This window comes from Acanthochromis polyacanthus, chromosome 2, assembly GCF_021347895.1.
Source record: "Acanthochromis polyacanthus isolate Apoly-LR-REF ecotype Palm Island chromosome 2, KAUST_Apoly_ChrSc, whole genome shotgun sequence".
Classification (NCBI taxonomy): Eukaryota; Metazoa; Chordata; class Actinopteri; family Pomacentridae; genus Acanthochromis; species Acanthochromis polyacanthus.
This window is the reverse complement of record NC_067114.1, coordinates 41,165,095-41,179,871: the sequence shown is the minus strand read 5'-3', so window position 1 is coordinate 41,179,871 and position 14,777 is coordinate 41,165,095. Positions and strand designations below refer to the sequence as shown.

Below are 14,777 nucleotides of genomic sequence, written 5' to 3'. Positions count from 1 at the left end.
GGAAATTGTGAAAAATTGCAACCATGTGTTCCTAAAAGCCCATAATCATCTTCAAACTGCTTTTTATACACTTACATCCATTATTGCATTATAGGAAGCAAAGAAATTCTCACAGACCAGAAAAATGTTGTCATCGGTGCTTGAAAAATGACGTCTAATTACATTTGTGGAGTATAAAAGTTTAGATCCTGGATTCATAAGAGGAAAAACTGTTGCAGAAGTAACAGACCAAGACCGCAACATTTTAACGTGGACAATCAGATGAAGAATATGGAGCAGCAGCATTCAACACATGGGTCAGTGTGATAAACTGAGCTGTCTGCTCGCCCCAATGTTTTAACTGCACAACTCAAACACTGGACTTTTTTTTCCAAACTATTTGTTCTATACAACAAAAGCACACTAATGCAATAGGATGATTATTTCTACATAGATTTATTCAATATATTTGGTAAAAAATCATGTATTGTAAGTATTTAAATGATTTTCTATGCAATAAAAATCATTTCAAATATTTTAGAATGATGAATTTAAAAATTCAGTTTTTGCAGGAGCAGGGTCCGTCGGAGTCCCACAGTCCTCATGAGATCCATTGTACAGAACGAGGAGAAAGATAAACATCACGATACACACAGCCAGCACATCTTTCCATTCAGTTCCCGTGGAGGTCTCCTCTGAGCGCTCTCGGATGTGAGCTGAACAACTTCTGACGACGACCGCTTGTAGTTCAACAGGTGTCTCCAGGTTTTCCTTGACTTGGGGATCCGACTCAGAGGGCTCTGGTTGTAGAGATCGATGCACTCCATCAACACTCCGTCCATGAGCTCTCTGGCAGTCTGGCGATGCTGATCTTCCAGCTCTTCGTTTGGGACCTCCAAGGAGACAGAACCATCGGCTGCCTCCACTGATAGTAGCTCATCACATTTTGGTGGCATTCTGAGGATCACACACACATTCAGGTCTTTCTGTCTTTGAAAGGGACTCCTATTGTGTGTTGGGCCACAACACTGTCAGTTTAATTCAGTATTAAAACAAAAAGTTACACTGAAAGATAAAGCACGGATATTTCAGATTACTTCATGTTATTTTGAGTTGTTTTAGGGGTGTTTTGATGTGCCTTTCAATGACAATTTTCTGTTATTTTCTTCATGTCTGTTTTCTCAGTATTTTTTGTTTCTACTGTATTTAGATCAGCAAAAAATATAATTATTTTTTAAGTATTATTTTTGGTTTTCAGTCAGCCTTCCAAATTCTCCTTCATTACAACTGTAGTAAAGTTTTATGTACCAAAATACATTTTTTTGTGCAACATGTTGATAACACAAGATAGTTATTTACCGACAGGAAATTCATACTAGTATTGTAGAAACAGAAAAAAAATATCAATGATGAGAATTTAATGGAAAATAATGTGTGATGAGCGCATATTGTCTGCCACTGCTCCCTCTCCCTGTTCATTCTGTAGCTCTTTCTACCACACTGTGCTCAATTTCAGTTCAGTTAGCTTCTGAAAAGGAGGAGTTATTCAGATAATTCAGGAAGTCTGGGTGACTCGATCCCTCATGGTGAAAAAGCTGACATTGTAGCAGAGTTGTAAATGATTTTTCAGTCCAAAATATAGATTTTTTTTCTCTTTCAAATAACTACAACCAATTATATATTTTGCTAATTTAAATACGGTAGTAGAAAAGGTATACAGATATGTACACATCTAGAAAATAATATAAACAGTAGTGCAGAATTATTATTCCTAAAGTGATTATACAATGCAAAAAGCAGATAATTAGTGCACAATAAAAAGAGAATAATAAAATAACTATAGAATGAAAAATTGAAAAAAATAAAATGAGTAAAAAATATTAGTAATTCCAAAATGTATATGCACATATTTACACATCTGGAAAGGAATATATAAACAGTAGTGTAAAATGATATGCTAGTAATAATAGTGCAGAAAGCAGAGACTATTGTTCTTAGTACATGATAAAAAGAGAATAATAAAATAACTATACACAGAAGAGAAAAAAATAGAAGTAATTAAAAAATATATACAAGCAATTCCACATATAGAAAAGAATATATGAACACAGTAGTGCATAATGATAATTGCTAGTGATAGTGCAAAAAAGAGAGAATACTGTTCTTAGTGTATAATAAACACAGAATAATAAAATAACAATAGAAAGAAGAAGAGGAAAAATAGTAATTAAAAAACTATGTACAGGTATAGAAAAGAATATATAAATAGTAGTGCAAAATGATAATTGCTAGTGATAATACAGTTCAAAAAGTGGAGAATACTGTTCTTAATGTAAAAATAATAAACATAAACATTGTATATTTTATATTGTACCGATGTGGAGGAATGGCTCAGCCGTTTATAAGGAATTGTTATATTATCTTATTACACTATTAAGGCAATGAGGAAGAAATTAGAAACGTTCGTTTTTGACAGCCTCACTTCTACGTGTTTCATACTAAAGTGTTGTTGATAAAGTGACCGGAGTTGTGTGTTTGTTCCGGTTAGTGATGGTGAGATGAAGCCTCATGAGGCATTGAGCCACTTGAGCCAATTGGTTCGAGAAAGGGTTCATTTCTTGAAGCTTCATGAGCACACGAAACCACCTACTGGTCAAGTGTATAATCACAGGCAGCTGTATCTGAACCACATGCCTGATGCACTGAATCATTGTTCATTATGGCTGTTGGGAATGACTACGAAAAACAAAAAAATGTATGATCAAATAATTTCTATAGATAAATGATCAAATATGTGTATAATAAAATATATTTTCATGTATTCTGTGTGTGTAAATTTCCCCAAAATGGTAGTATCATATAATGTAGCAGGTTGTGTAATAATGTCTTTCTGTTACCTTAGGAAAATGGCATGGCCTTATGCAGGCAGAGGACAGTGAAAGTGCTTGTGGAACTAGGAAGATTGTACTGAATATGCTTGTGTAACTTAGACAAGGAAGTACAGGAAAGGGGATATTTTATTCATTTTATTCAGAAGTAACAGGTTTTCAACAGTTTCTGGTTTTAAACGACTCATTTTTTGACACACAATAAACACCTCACCTTTGAGTAAAATAAGAAACGGTGAAAAATACAATTCTTGATAAGCAAACCTAATGTGTCTGTAATAATGTTCGATTTAGCTTACCTTATTATGAGTTTAAAAAAATCAAAATGTTCCCACACAGGGGAAATTTTCCACTTCCTGGTTGGCTCCTTCCTTCCTATCACCTATCTTTCTCTCCTCACTCTCCTAAATCTCCAAACTATCTCTCTCTCTCTAAACTCTCCAAACCATATCCAAACTATATAAACACTATCCAAACTCTAGGATCCAGACTATCAAAACTCTATCCAAACTCTCGACTGACCATAACTCTCTATCAAAACTCGCATTTTGAACGGAGCCTGAGGGGTTTATTCTGCTGTCAGACCTCGCGGCAAAATCTGAACCACTTTCCGAAGTAGTCACGTGGTTCAGCCGGGCAACGAGGGTTCGGACGTCATTATTTTTGGCTCCTCCCCTAAATGAAGCAAGCCTCGCTTCGTGGAAACGCCCCCTCCATTACTCGTCACTAACATCACTAGTTCCTGTGAACCGGACTTTGAGCTCACCGGGACTCTGATGGTCTCATCCGGTCCAGCTTGACGGTGCAGTAAAGATGTCGGCGTCCAGTCGCTCTCCGCTGCTGCTATTCTCCTCCGTGTTTCTCTGCGGCTTTGCCTCTGTCCTCAGCCTGAAGGCTACTAACGGCACCATTGAGCCGCCGAACCCGTCCGCCGATCCAACGGTCAAGGATGTACCTGCCACCTCGCAGTCGCAGCCTCGAAGTTCGCCCGACTGGAAGCTGTTGGAGGAGGAGGCCTGCCGGGAAGACCTGACCCGCCTCTGCCCCAAGCACACCTGGACCAACAACCTGGCCGTGCTGGAGTGCCTGGAGGACCGCAGAGAGGTGAGCGGCCGGGAGAGTTCACACGGGTCCCGGTGTTGGGATGGGGGTCCGCTGGGTGTGTCGCCTGTTGAGCGTGTTCGTTTTTTGAGATAAAAGACAAACTACTTCTCTCCAATTAAGCAGTTTATTTTGTAATATCAGTGGTTTAAAAGAATTTTGTACAAGGACATGTTTCTGGACGGACGGGAGGGACAAGGTACGTTTTATCCGTTTGTTTCCTGGCTATAATAGACACAAGCAGAAACAAAAAATCAAGCCGTTTTTTCGTTTTGAACAAAAAACAAAAAAAACAGGAAACGGTTCTTTTTTTCGTTTTCACCCCCAAAATGAAAATACGACTCCATATTCCGTTTCATTGGTGGGCGGGGCTTCGGAGCCTGCCAGTGCACAATAAAGCTCCTGCCCATCACAATAAAGCTCTTGCGCTGGCATTCATAGACAGACTGACTTTCATTGTATTGCCTGCCCCCACTGCACTTCCCCTAACTCTAAATCAAAGCAAGTCGTGTACACAGTAATGACAGTCATAACCAGTGGTGTAGTCTCGTTTTTTCTAGTGGGTATACTCCAACCTCATAAACCAAAGCCAGGTCAGGTTCTCATATATGTGTGCGTCGCGTGCACTCACATGTCCACACACACACACACACGCACGCACACACACACACACAGCAGCAGCAGCAGCAGCAGCAGCTCCTTTATTTCAAACTACCAATTAGATACTTATAGACATTATAGCGTCAGCAGCTCCTCCTCCTGCCATCAGGTAGAGCTGATGTTTCCTCTTCATCAGGTAGACCTGATGTTTCCTCTTCATCAGGTAGACCTGATGTTTCCTCTTCATCAGGTAGACCTGATGTTTCCTCTTCATCAGGCTCCCTTTCCTAAACTTTAACCTTATCTCCAGCTGTAGTGTTCCCTAAAGCGGCAGTATTCACAGGACAAGCAACAGGCTTATTAAAACACTGAAATAGTTTCATTTAGCTTTGCTTTCTTTTTCTTATTTTTTCTCCACTGACTGATGTTGGGTCATTAGAAGTTCTAGACTCATGTCCCTCTTCTTCTAAGCCAGGGGTATTCAGCTAAAATTCAGAGAGGTCCAGTCAGCAAAGGTCCAGAACATCATAATGTCTAACTTGAGTCACTGTGATATATGCTGATGTAACCTGGTAGTTTTATTAGAGTCTGCCTGTAATCAAAAACTGACCGTCAAATAAATTCAGTACGGTTCAAAAACATTTTGACATTTATTAATAAATAACTTATATGTAACTGTATATCTTAAAATAAAGTGCAGAACTTAAAAAAGCATGACTGAACAACCTGAATCAACTTCTATACATCTTTTACAATAATTAAATCACATAAATGTAAACATTTGAACACTTTTACATTTTTGTCTGTCTCATATCACTCCCCTAATATCTCTGCAGCTTAATGGGAGAGCTGAGCTGCTGCTTGTTTGAGTCGTTCTCAAAACATATTTTGATTATGTTCATAGTTGAGAAAGCTGCCTTACAGCTGTTTGCTGAGCCAAACATGGTCAGCATGTGACCACAGTCTGTCCTCTAGAGATGTATAAGGCACAAAAGATACGGTCCGAATTTCCGTATAACCACTTAAAATGCGCAAACACATGTATTAGTATGTTTTTTTGACATAACGTTCATTTTTCTCTGTGTCAGGAAGCGGTGAAGCTGTATGGGAAGGGGGAAGGTGTCTGGCTGAGAACAGGGCTCACTAAAGGCGGACCGCGGTCCGGATCCGGACCCAGACGCCGTCTATACGGGTGTAAATTTGACAGGTCGCTTCTATTTTACCGGTGCAGCTTTCCAGTGTTTATCATTGGTCTATCGGCTCAGAAACGCACAGACCAATTATGTACGAGTTCAGGCATCCCACGTGACGTGGTCACATGCTGACCATGTTTGGCTCAGCAAACAGCTGTAAGGCAGCTTTCTCAACTATGAACATAATCAAAATATGTTTTGAGAACGGCTCAAACAAGCAGCAGCTCAGCTCTCCCATTAAGCTGCAGAGATATTAGGGGAGTGATATGAGACAGACAAAAATGTAAAAGTGTTCACATGTTTACATTTATGAGATTTAATTATTGTAAAAGATGTATAGAAGTTGATTCAGGTTGTTCAGTCATGCTTTTTTAAGTTCTGCACTTTATTTTAAGATATACAGTTACATATAAGTTATTTATTAATAAATGTCAAAATGTTTTTGAACCGTACTGAATTTATCTGACGGTCAGTTTTTGATTACAGGCAGACTCTAATAAAACTACCAGGTTACATCAGCATATATCACAGTAACTCAAGTTAGACATTATGATGTTCTGGACCTTTGCTGACTGGACCTCTCTGAATTTTAGCTGAATACCCCTGGCTTAGAAGAAGAGGGACATGAGTCTAGAACTTCTAATGACCCAACATCAGTCAGTGGAGAAAAAATAAGAAAAAGAAAGCAAAGCTAAATGAAACTATTTCAGTGTTTTAATAAGCCTGTTGCTTGTCCTGTGAATATTGCCGCTTTAGGGAACACTACAGCTGGAGATAAGGTTAAAGTTTAGGAAAGGGAGCCTGATGAAGAGGAAACATCAGGTCTACCTGATGAAGAGGAAACATCAGGTCTACCTGATGAAGAGGAAACATCAGGTCTACCTGATGAAGAGGAAACATCAGGTCTACACACGTGGACAAAATTGTTGGTACCCCTCAGTTAAAGAAGGAAAAACCCACAATTCTCACTGAAATCACTTGAAACTCACAAAAGTAACAATAAATAAAAATTTATTGAAAATTAAATAATCAAAAACAGCCATTACTTTTGAATTGTTGATTAACATAATTATTTAAAAAAACAAACTAATGAAACAGGCCTGGACAAAAATGATGGTACCTCTATAAAAGATTGAAAACTATTTGACCAGAGTGACATGATTAACTCAGGTGTGTCATTTAATTGACATCACAGGTGTTTCCAAACTCATAATCAGTCAGTCTTCCTATTTAAAGGGAGACAAGTAGTCACCCTGCTGTTTGGTGAAAAGGTGTGTACCACACTGAACATGGACAACAGAAAGCGAAGGAGAGAATTGTCCCAGGACATCCGAAAAAAAATTATAGACAAACATCTTAAAGGTAAAGGCTATAAGACCATCTCTAAACAGCTTGAAGTTCCTGTGACAACAGTGGCTCATATTATTCAGAAGTTCAAGACCCACGGGACAGTAGCCAACCTCCCTGGACGTGGCCGCAAGAGGAAAATTGATGACAAATTGAAGAGACGGATCGTTGGAATTGTATCCAAAGAGCCCAGAGCAACCTCCAAAGAAATTAAAGGTGAACTCCAAGGCCAAGGTACATCAGTGTCAGATCGCACCATTCGTCGTTGTTTGAGCCAAAGTGGACTTCATGGGAGACGACCAAGGAGGACACCACTGCTGAAAGAAACTCATAAAAAAGCGAGACTGGAATTTGCAAAAATGCATGTTGACAAGCCACAAAGCTTCTGGGAGAATGTCCTTTGGACAGATGAGACCAAACTGGAGCTTTTTGGTAAGGCACATCAACTCTATGTTCATAGACTCAAAAACCAAGCATACGAAGAAAAGAACACTGTCCCTACGGTGAAACATGGAGGAGGCTCAATAATGTTTTGGGGCTGCTTTGCTGCATCTGGCACAGGGTGTCTTGAAAGTGTGCAAGGTACGATGAAATCTGAAGACTATCAAGGCATTCTGGAGAGAAATGTGCTGCCTAGTGTCAGAAAGCTTGGTCTCAGTCGCAGGTCATGGGTCTTCCAACAGGACAACGATCCAAAACACACAGCCAAAAACACCCAAGAATGGCTGAGAGAAAAGCGTTGGACTATTCTAAAGTGGCCTTCTATGAGCCCAGATCTGAATCCCATTGAACATATGTGGAAGGAGCTGAAACATGCCATTTGGAGAAGACACCCATCAAACCTGAGACAACTGGAGCTGTTTGCTCATGAGGAGTGGGTCAAAATACCTGTTGACAGCTGCAGAACGCTCATTGACAAATACAGAAATCGTTTAATTGCAGTGATTGCCTCAAAAGGTTGTGCAACAAAATATTAAGTTATGGGTACCATCATTTTTGTCCAGCCCTATTTCATTAGTTTGTTTTTTTAAATAATTATGTTAATCAACAATTCAAAAGTGATGGCTGATTTTGATGATTTAATTTTCAATAAATTTTTATTTATTGTTACTTTTGTGAGTTTCAAGTGATTTCAGTGAGAATTGTGGGTTTTTCCTTCTTTAACTGAGGGGTACCAACAATTTTGTCCACGTGTGTACCTGATGGCAGGAGGAGGAGCTGCTGACGCTATAATGTCTATAAGTATCTAATTGGTAGTTTGAAATAAAGGAGCTGCTGCTGCTGCTGTGTGTGTGTGTGTGTGTGCGTGCGTGTGTGTGTGTGAACATGTGAGTGCACGCGACGCGCACATATATGAGAACCTGACCTGGCTTTGGTTTATGAGGTTGGAGTATACCCACTAGAAAAAACTAGACTACACCACTGGTTATGACTGTCATTACTGTGTACACGACTTGCTTTGATTTAGAGTTAGGGGAAGTGCAGTGGGGGCAGGCAATACAATGAAAGTCAGTCTGTCTATGAATGCCAGCGCAAGAGCTTTATTGTGATGGGCAGGAGCTTTATTGTGCACTGGCAGGCTCCGAAGCCCCGCCCACCAATGAAACGGAATATGGAGTCGTATTTTCATTTTGGGGGTGAAAACGAAAAAATGAACCGTTTCCTGTTTTTTTTGTTCAAAACAAAAAAACGAACCGTTTCCTGTTTTTTTGTTTTTTGCTCAAAACGAAAAAACGGCTTGATTTTTTGTTTCTGCTTGTGTCTTTTATAGCCAGGAAACAAACGGATAAAACGTACCTTGTCCGACGGGGCTACTTGATTGCATACTTTCAATGAATATTACTGACATTATGATCTTTAGTGCAAAGAAAATGTTACCATTTTGTTACATATAGCAATAAGCTAAAAATGTGTAGGTGATAGTCGGCCACTAAGACACATAAAAGCAATGTTAGTGTTTAAAGTTTAGTTTTAGCTCTGGTTTGGTCTCCTCTAACTCCTGAGGACAACGTGGGACTCTTCCTGCTGCAAACTGAAGTCAGTGGGAGTGAACCAAAAACAGTACATGTGCTGTAAAAACCTAAATTATGCACTAAAAGATGCTTGGAGGCGCTGCAGAGTCAGTGATGGTTCTCTGTGGGATCCCTTTCACATTACACACTGCTATTTTAATGACTTTTACTCATAGATGAAAGGAAAAAATCGCTTCAATGTGCTTTAAATGTGAAGATTACGTCTAAGTCCGTCCCTGACATTTGGTTCTGAGTGTGACATGAGCCTCAGACACAATGAATCCTCTTTCAGCTCTCCGGTTTGATCAGTCTTGTTGATTAATGAGGTTTTGTTCCAGAGGCCTTTGATGTGAACAGAACGGCTCTTCATTAATTAATAAGTCATCGTCGTGCTAATTGGTCATTTTTATCTGGGCGGCCGCTGAGGGTCTGTATCCTCATTACACTCACTCCTCTGTCTGCGAAACGTTTAGTGGAAACAAGGGTTTGAAACCAGAAGAAGGCTTTTTGTCTCGGCTCCCGTGGGCAGAGCCGAGTTATCACGAAGTGCTTTCATGTCTTTTCTCTTTTTATTATTTTTTTTTGTGCTGCACAGCGATGTGAAGCTGCGAGAGGAGCTTCTGCTGCTGTTTCCTCTGATAGGCGAGGATGTTGTGGGCAAATCTGTGAAGAGCTTCTGCTGCTTTGTTCCTATTAAACTGCTGCTTTTTGGAGGGAAAGTGCTGCTTTGCTCAGTGCTTTGGTGTCATGTTGGTGTTGTTGTCACATATGTCCGACCTTCGGATTCATTAATTAAAATACATTAAACGTACATACATTAAACATAGAAGGGTTTATAGAAGCAAGTTGTGCTTGGTGTTAAAATTGAGGGAAATTCCTGTAATTTTACATGATGTCTTTTATTTTTTGATACCACCTCTCCCACATGCTGATATTGACCTTTGAATCTGAAGGTCGGACAGATATTTTTGATTTTTAGCTGTTCATATTTCATGCATTACATACCATAGCACTTTCATTTTATACAGATCCAATCCTTAGATGGCCTAATTATACCACATAAAATCTCTAATGGATATGATGATTACTTTTTGTGTAATGGGTGGCCAAATGTAGTAGTTTAGAAGTTCGTGATGGATAAAATCACAACTTTGTCATTGTCTGAAACATGCAATTATAAATATAAAGTAAATATTTTCTGAGGACTATAGGTCACTGTGAAATGATTCTGAAAATTTCAGATCTCTATCTTTTGTTGTTCAGAAGTTATAGAAGTCTGGAAATGGTCGAAAATTTCAAGTCTTAATTTTGGCCGCAATTTTAGGGTACCCACTACCAACTTCAAATGGCCATAACTTTGAAACTAATGACAATAAAGCATTCAAATTTTGGATTTTCCCATCATATACAATGTACTAAATTTATGTAAAAACTGAGAGGGTCAGGTGGGGACCACGGTTGAAATGATATGGAATGACCCATTTCTAAGTGACCCCAAACTTTTAAACAGCAGTATAGGTGTTCATGGCCTCGTTCCCAATACGTTCTAATAACCTGAAAACCCCAGGTGATTCTTGTGTTTTCATCACTTTTTACTTAAAATACACCAACCTGGCAGCTCTGCACAAACTTTACCGTTGAGTTAATTTACTGGTTTGAACTGCCCTGATGACGGCAACACAACCGACTGCTTTGCTGAGTATTTATCAGAAATAAAACATGTTTTTTAAAGGTTTGGCTTTACTTAGTCCCCTCTGGGTTTGAATCGGTGCACAGTTCAGCCTACAGACACCTCTTAAACTCACCGATTAACCGTTTATGTCTTGTTTGTTTATTCAGAGTGCAAAGAAATGAATCATTTAAAGATGAGCCTGGAACTCCTGCTGTGTTGCTGTCTGTTGTTTGCAGAGACGTAGTTACACCAAAATAAAACACAAACTGGTGTTTTTACTTCTCTGTTGGAAGCATTGAACAAAAAACTCAGCCCAATATGTTAACTGATGAGCTTCTGAGGTTTTCTGTGTTTGGATTCACTGTTTTCTCTTTTTCTGTGTTTCTGCAGGAAAGTGAAATCGCTCCCGACTGCCACCATGTGAGTATTTCCATTAAAACGCACACAAACAGGCTTTTATTTCTCTATTAGATCATTCAAAGGACGGAGACACAGGAAATGGGAGAGTTTTCAGCATTATTCATCATATCACAATTTAAATGTTTACCAATCATTCAATCAGACTTCATTTATGTAGCACTTTTAGTACGAACAAAAATGCTTTACAAAAATAAAAAAATAAAATGAATCAGTGGAAACCAACCCACCCCATTTAACATAGCTAGATAAATGGCTAAAATAAATGTAATAAAATATTTATTATGAAAATATAGCTAGAGATAGAAAATACATTTAAAAAAACAGAAGAAGAAATTATAAAAATTAAGAACAAACAGTACATTAAATAGACTAAAATAGGTAAATACATTGAGAAATCAAAAAAGTACAAAACAAATTAAGAAGAATAATAAATAAAATAAAATAATCAAATGTCTGACTAACAGCCTAAATTAAAATACCTTCAGTGTACCGAAAGTGTGTATAATGCAGGAAAATGGTGTCAGGTATTAAATATGTGACATTAAAGTTAAAATTATTATATAACAGCTTTTTAAAAAAGTCCAAATACTATTTTCATCTTGAATATCAAAACACTTTTTTGCACCACAGACTGGTTTCAAGCAAGACGATTTTCTACAGACCGGTCATCACACACATAATGAATAATAATGTTTTTTAAAAATTATTTTAAAGAAAGTATGCCAAACAAATAAAATTAGTTTTTCATTTGTTTAACATATTCATTTTTTCTGCTGTCATAGCATCAAATCTCTTCTTTTCAAAGCAGCTCTCTAAAGATGTTTCTTTTTTATTCATTTTGGCAGATTAATGGCTTCATTTAACGGCATGAGAAGTGACAATGTGCGAGAACCAAGCACAGACGGAAGAAAATCTAATCATTTACTGTGCCGGGAATAAAATAAAAAATTAAACATTTTTATTCTTTTTGTGCCCCATGGGCCCCGTGGTTTTAAACTTCATTATACAAATTAACATTTCAATGGTAAATACAATCTAAAATGTTTGGAATCAAGACAGTCCCTTTGACGATTAAATAATTACACTTTCTCAGTAAAATCTTGACTCACTTCGGCCTAAAATACAAACTTCATAAGAACACATAGCTGGTATAAACTGCAAAAAGAAAACAGGAGGACTTAAACTTCCATCTAAACTTCACTGATAAAACCCACTTTGTGACAAAACAATTGCAAAAATGGATTTGCTTTTTTTTTTCTGGAGGATAAACTCGAGTTTTGAGGTGAAGAAAGTTCTTTGTGGGATCATTTCACTCAAAAGAACAAGTTCCTCATCCTAAACATGTTTGCACACAAATCGGATCCAAAAAAAACTTAATCAAGACGTCCATGATTATTAATTGTAAAAGTTAATTCAGGAGCTTGATTCTTGTGCTTGCAGGTCAGTTGCATTATTATCTCCCTTTAACACAGAATAACGTGTGGGGTCTTTGGACATGTAAATCTTGACTGGAATTTAAAATAAAGCTCAAACATCAAGTTTTCCGTGATGTTTATCTCCTGTACAATCTCAGTCCATTCAGGTTTCATGTTAAAATATTCAACTTCTCTCAACACTGATGTGATTTTGCTTCAGGCCACATTTTCAGCAGAGTTTGATAAGAAACATATTTTTGTTGCTATAAATTCTGCCTCATTGGACATAAAAAGTGTCAGTCATCATTGTCAGAGTGTAAAAGTGTGAAAACAAGTGTGAGAAAAAGGAAATAGAACTCATTCTCTTACATGCAGGCACTGTTTTATGAAATTACGCAATAACCACAACCACCACCAGCTCTCCTTTTCTTTGGTTTCTCGTAGAGTTGTGCTTTAAGTTTTTTCTGACTGAGTCTTGTTTGTGATTAATAAACAACCTGGAGGTGTCAGCTGCATATATGTGTATAATTTTAATGTTTTCTTTCCTTCCTCAGCTTCTCTGGAACTACAAACTCGACCTGATCACGGATCCGAAGTTTGAATCTGTGGCCACGGAAGTCTGCAAGAGCACCATCGCCGAGGTCAGTTCGCCTCCGTATAAAACACTGAACTAATGCAGCTTTAAAGCTAGAGAGGAGCACTTTTATACAAGTATATTTGCTCTATTTACTAGTATATTACTAGTGTAGTTGCCATCTTATTGGCGGTCTTACATGGTCTTACATGGATAACCCTTATGTTAACCATTAATATTTACATGTAAAGGTCAAAGCCCAATCACAGAGGTGGTAAGGATGCTAAAAGTTGTAAGGACACATTTTCCCTTGCTCTATGTCACACTACAGATGTATTACATAAAAGATGAATGTGTTACAATCTACCAGAAGAATAATGACAAAAATAAGTGTTAAACGCTCTGCTTTAATTTAAATTTCTCAGTTAAAATGTGTAGATAAAAACATTCCTTTAAGTTCTTTGTGTCACAGCATATCAATAAGAAACTCATTATAGTTTTCAATGATTTTGAATGTCTTATGAGTGTAGTTAGTATTTAAATCAATGTAGATGCTGGCATTTACTGTATCAGAGGCTAGAAAATTATATTGACGTACCTATTAAAAACCCATGGATATCTCACATAAAGCTGCCACTTGTGCATGTCTATCACACAGGAATAGTTACTAGGGATATTGTCCTTAACAAAAATGCATATGAGAATTTGCCCCCCAAAGTGGTACCGATGACCCCAATTTTACCCACTTGGCTCATGGACTAATTAGTAAATGTCAGAAGAAAATGTTACAATTAAGCCAAACTATCTGTATTTATTTTACATTAATCAGCATCTACTGAGAAGATAAACTGTCTGGAATTGCAGCTAAGAAAACCGTGGAAAACCAAGAAAAGTTTCTGAAGCTGCAAAATTATTGTTCAGAGGAAGGATTGCAGTCTAAATGTTGAAGTCCAGAACATGTAGGCAGTGTTTGTGTAATTACTGTCACTGCCAGAAGGGGGAGACAAAATTATTCCCTCAGTTGAAACTTGAAATTTCAGGACAAAATTTATTATAGTATTCTGCAAATTATGTAGAAAGCTCACTAAAAAACTTTAAAACTTTACCAGTCTATGTCCACAGCAGATCTGCAAAAATAGAAAGTAAGTGAAAGGAACAGAGATCCTAAAAAAAACAAGATTTAGGATGAAATTAAAGGAGCGTTATATTTCTGTGAAAGGGGTCGATTTAAGGAACAATCCAGACAAAGAATCAAATAAATCTAAATCACACGCAAGATTTGAAAATGTATTTAATACCAGCATCTTATGAAAATACAAAGAAATGAATTAAGAGTATCATAGTGTTTGTTATGAGAGAAGACTCTGACATGAGTGAGAGTGGCTGTGGAGGCCTCTCAGACTTTTTAATCATTTTGTTTGTTGTTTGTTTTTAATGCTCATTGTAAACTGATTGCTATAAATGATGTTTGTGGATAGAATTTTTTTCTTTTGTCATTGAATGAAATTAAATAACAAAACTCCACACTGCAGCATTAAGAAAGAAATATTTTTTTAGCCGAATTAGATAGGATTAA

General features: G+C 37.6%; 1 protein-coding gene across 2 annotated transcripts in view; it reads left to right on the top strand.

Moving 5' to 3' along the window:
* Positions 1–3,560: 3,560 nt before the first annotated feature.
* The window catches only part of LOC110972254 (Golgi apparatus protein 1-like), a 40,636-nt gene continuing 29,419 nt past the window's right edge, over positions 3,561–14,777 (top strand). Inside the window, exons 1-3 of one of the 2 annotated variants that reach the window (XM_051945020.1) lie at positions 3,561–3,971; positions 11,183–11,212; positions 13,182–13,268. In XM_051945020.1, the coding sequence (XP_051800980.1) occupies positions 3,681–3,971; positions 11,183–11,212; positions 13,182–13,268 (408 nt within the window). In that variant the 5' untranslated portion in view covers positions 3,561–3,680. The remainder of the gene's footprint in view (positions 3,972–11,182; positions 11,213–13,181; positions 13,269–14,777) is intronic. The other variant, XM_051945021.1, reaches the window with a different exon arrangement.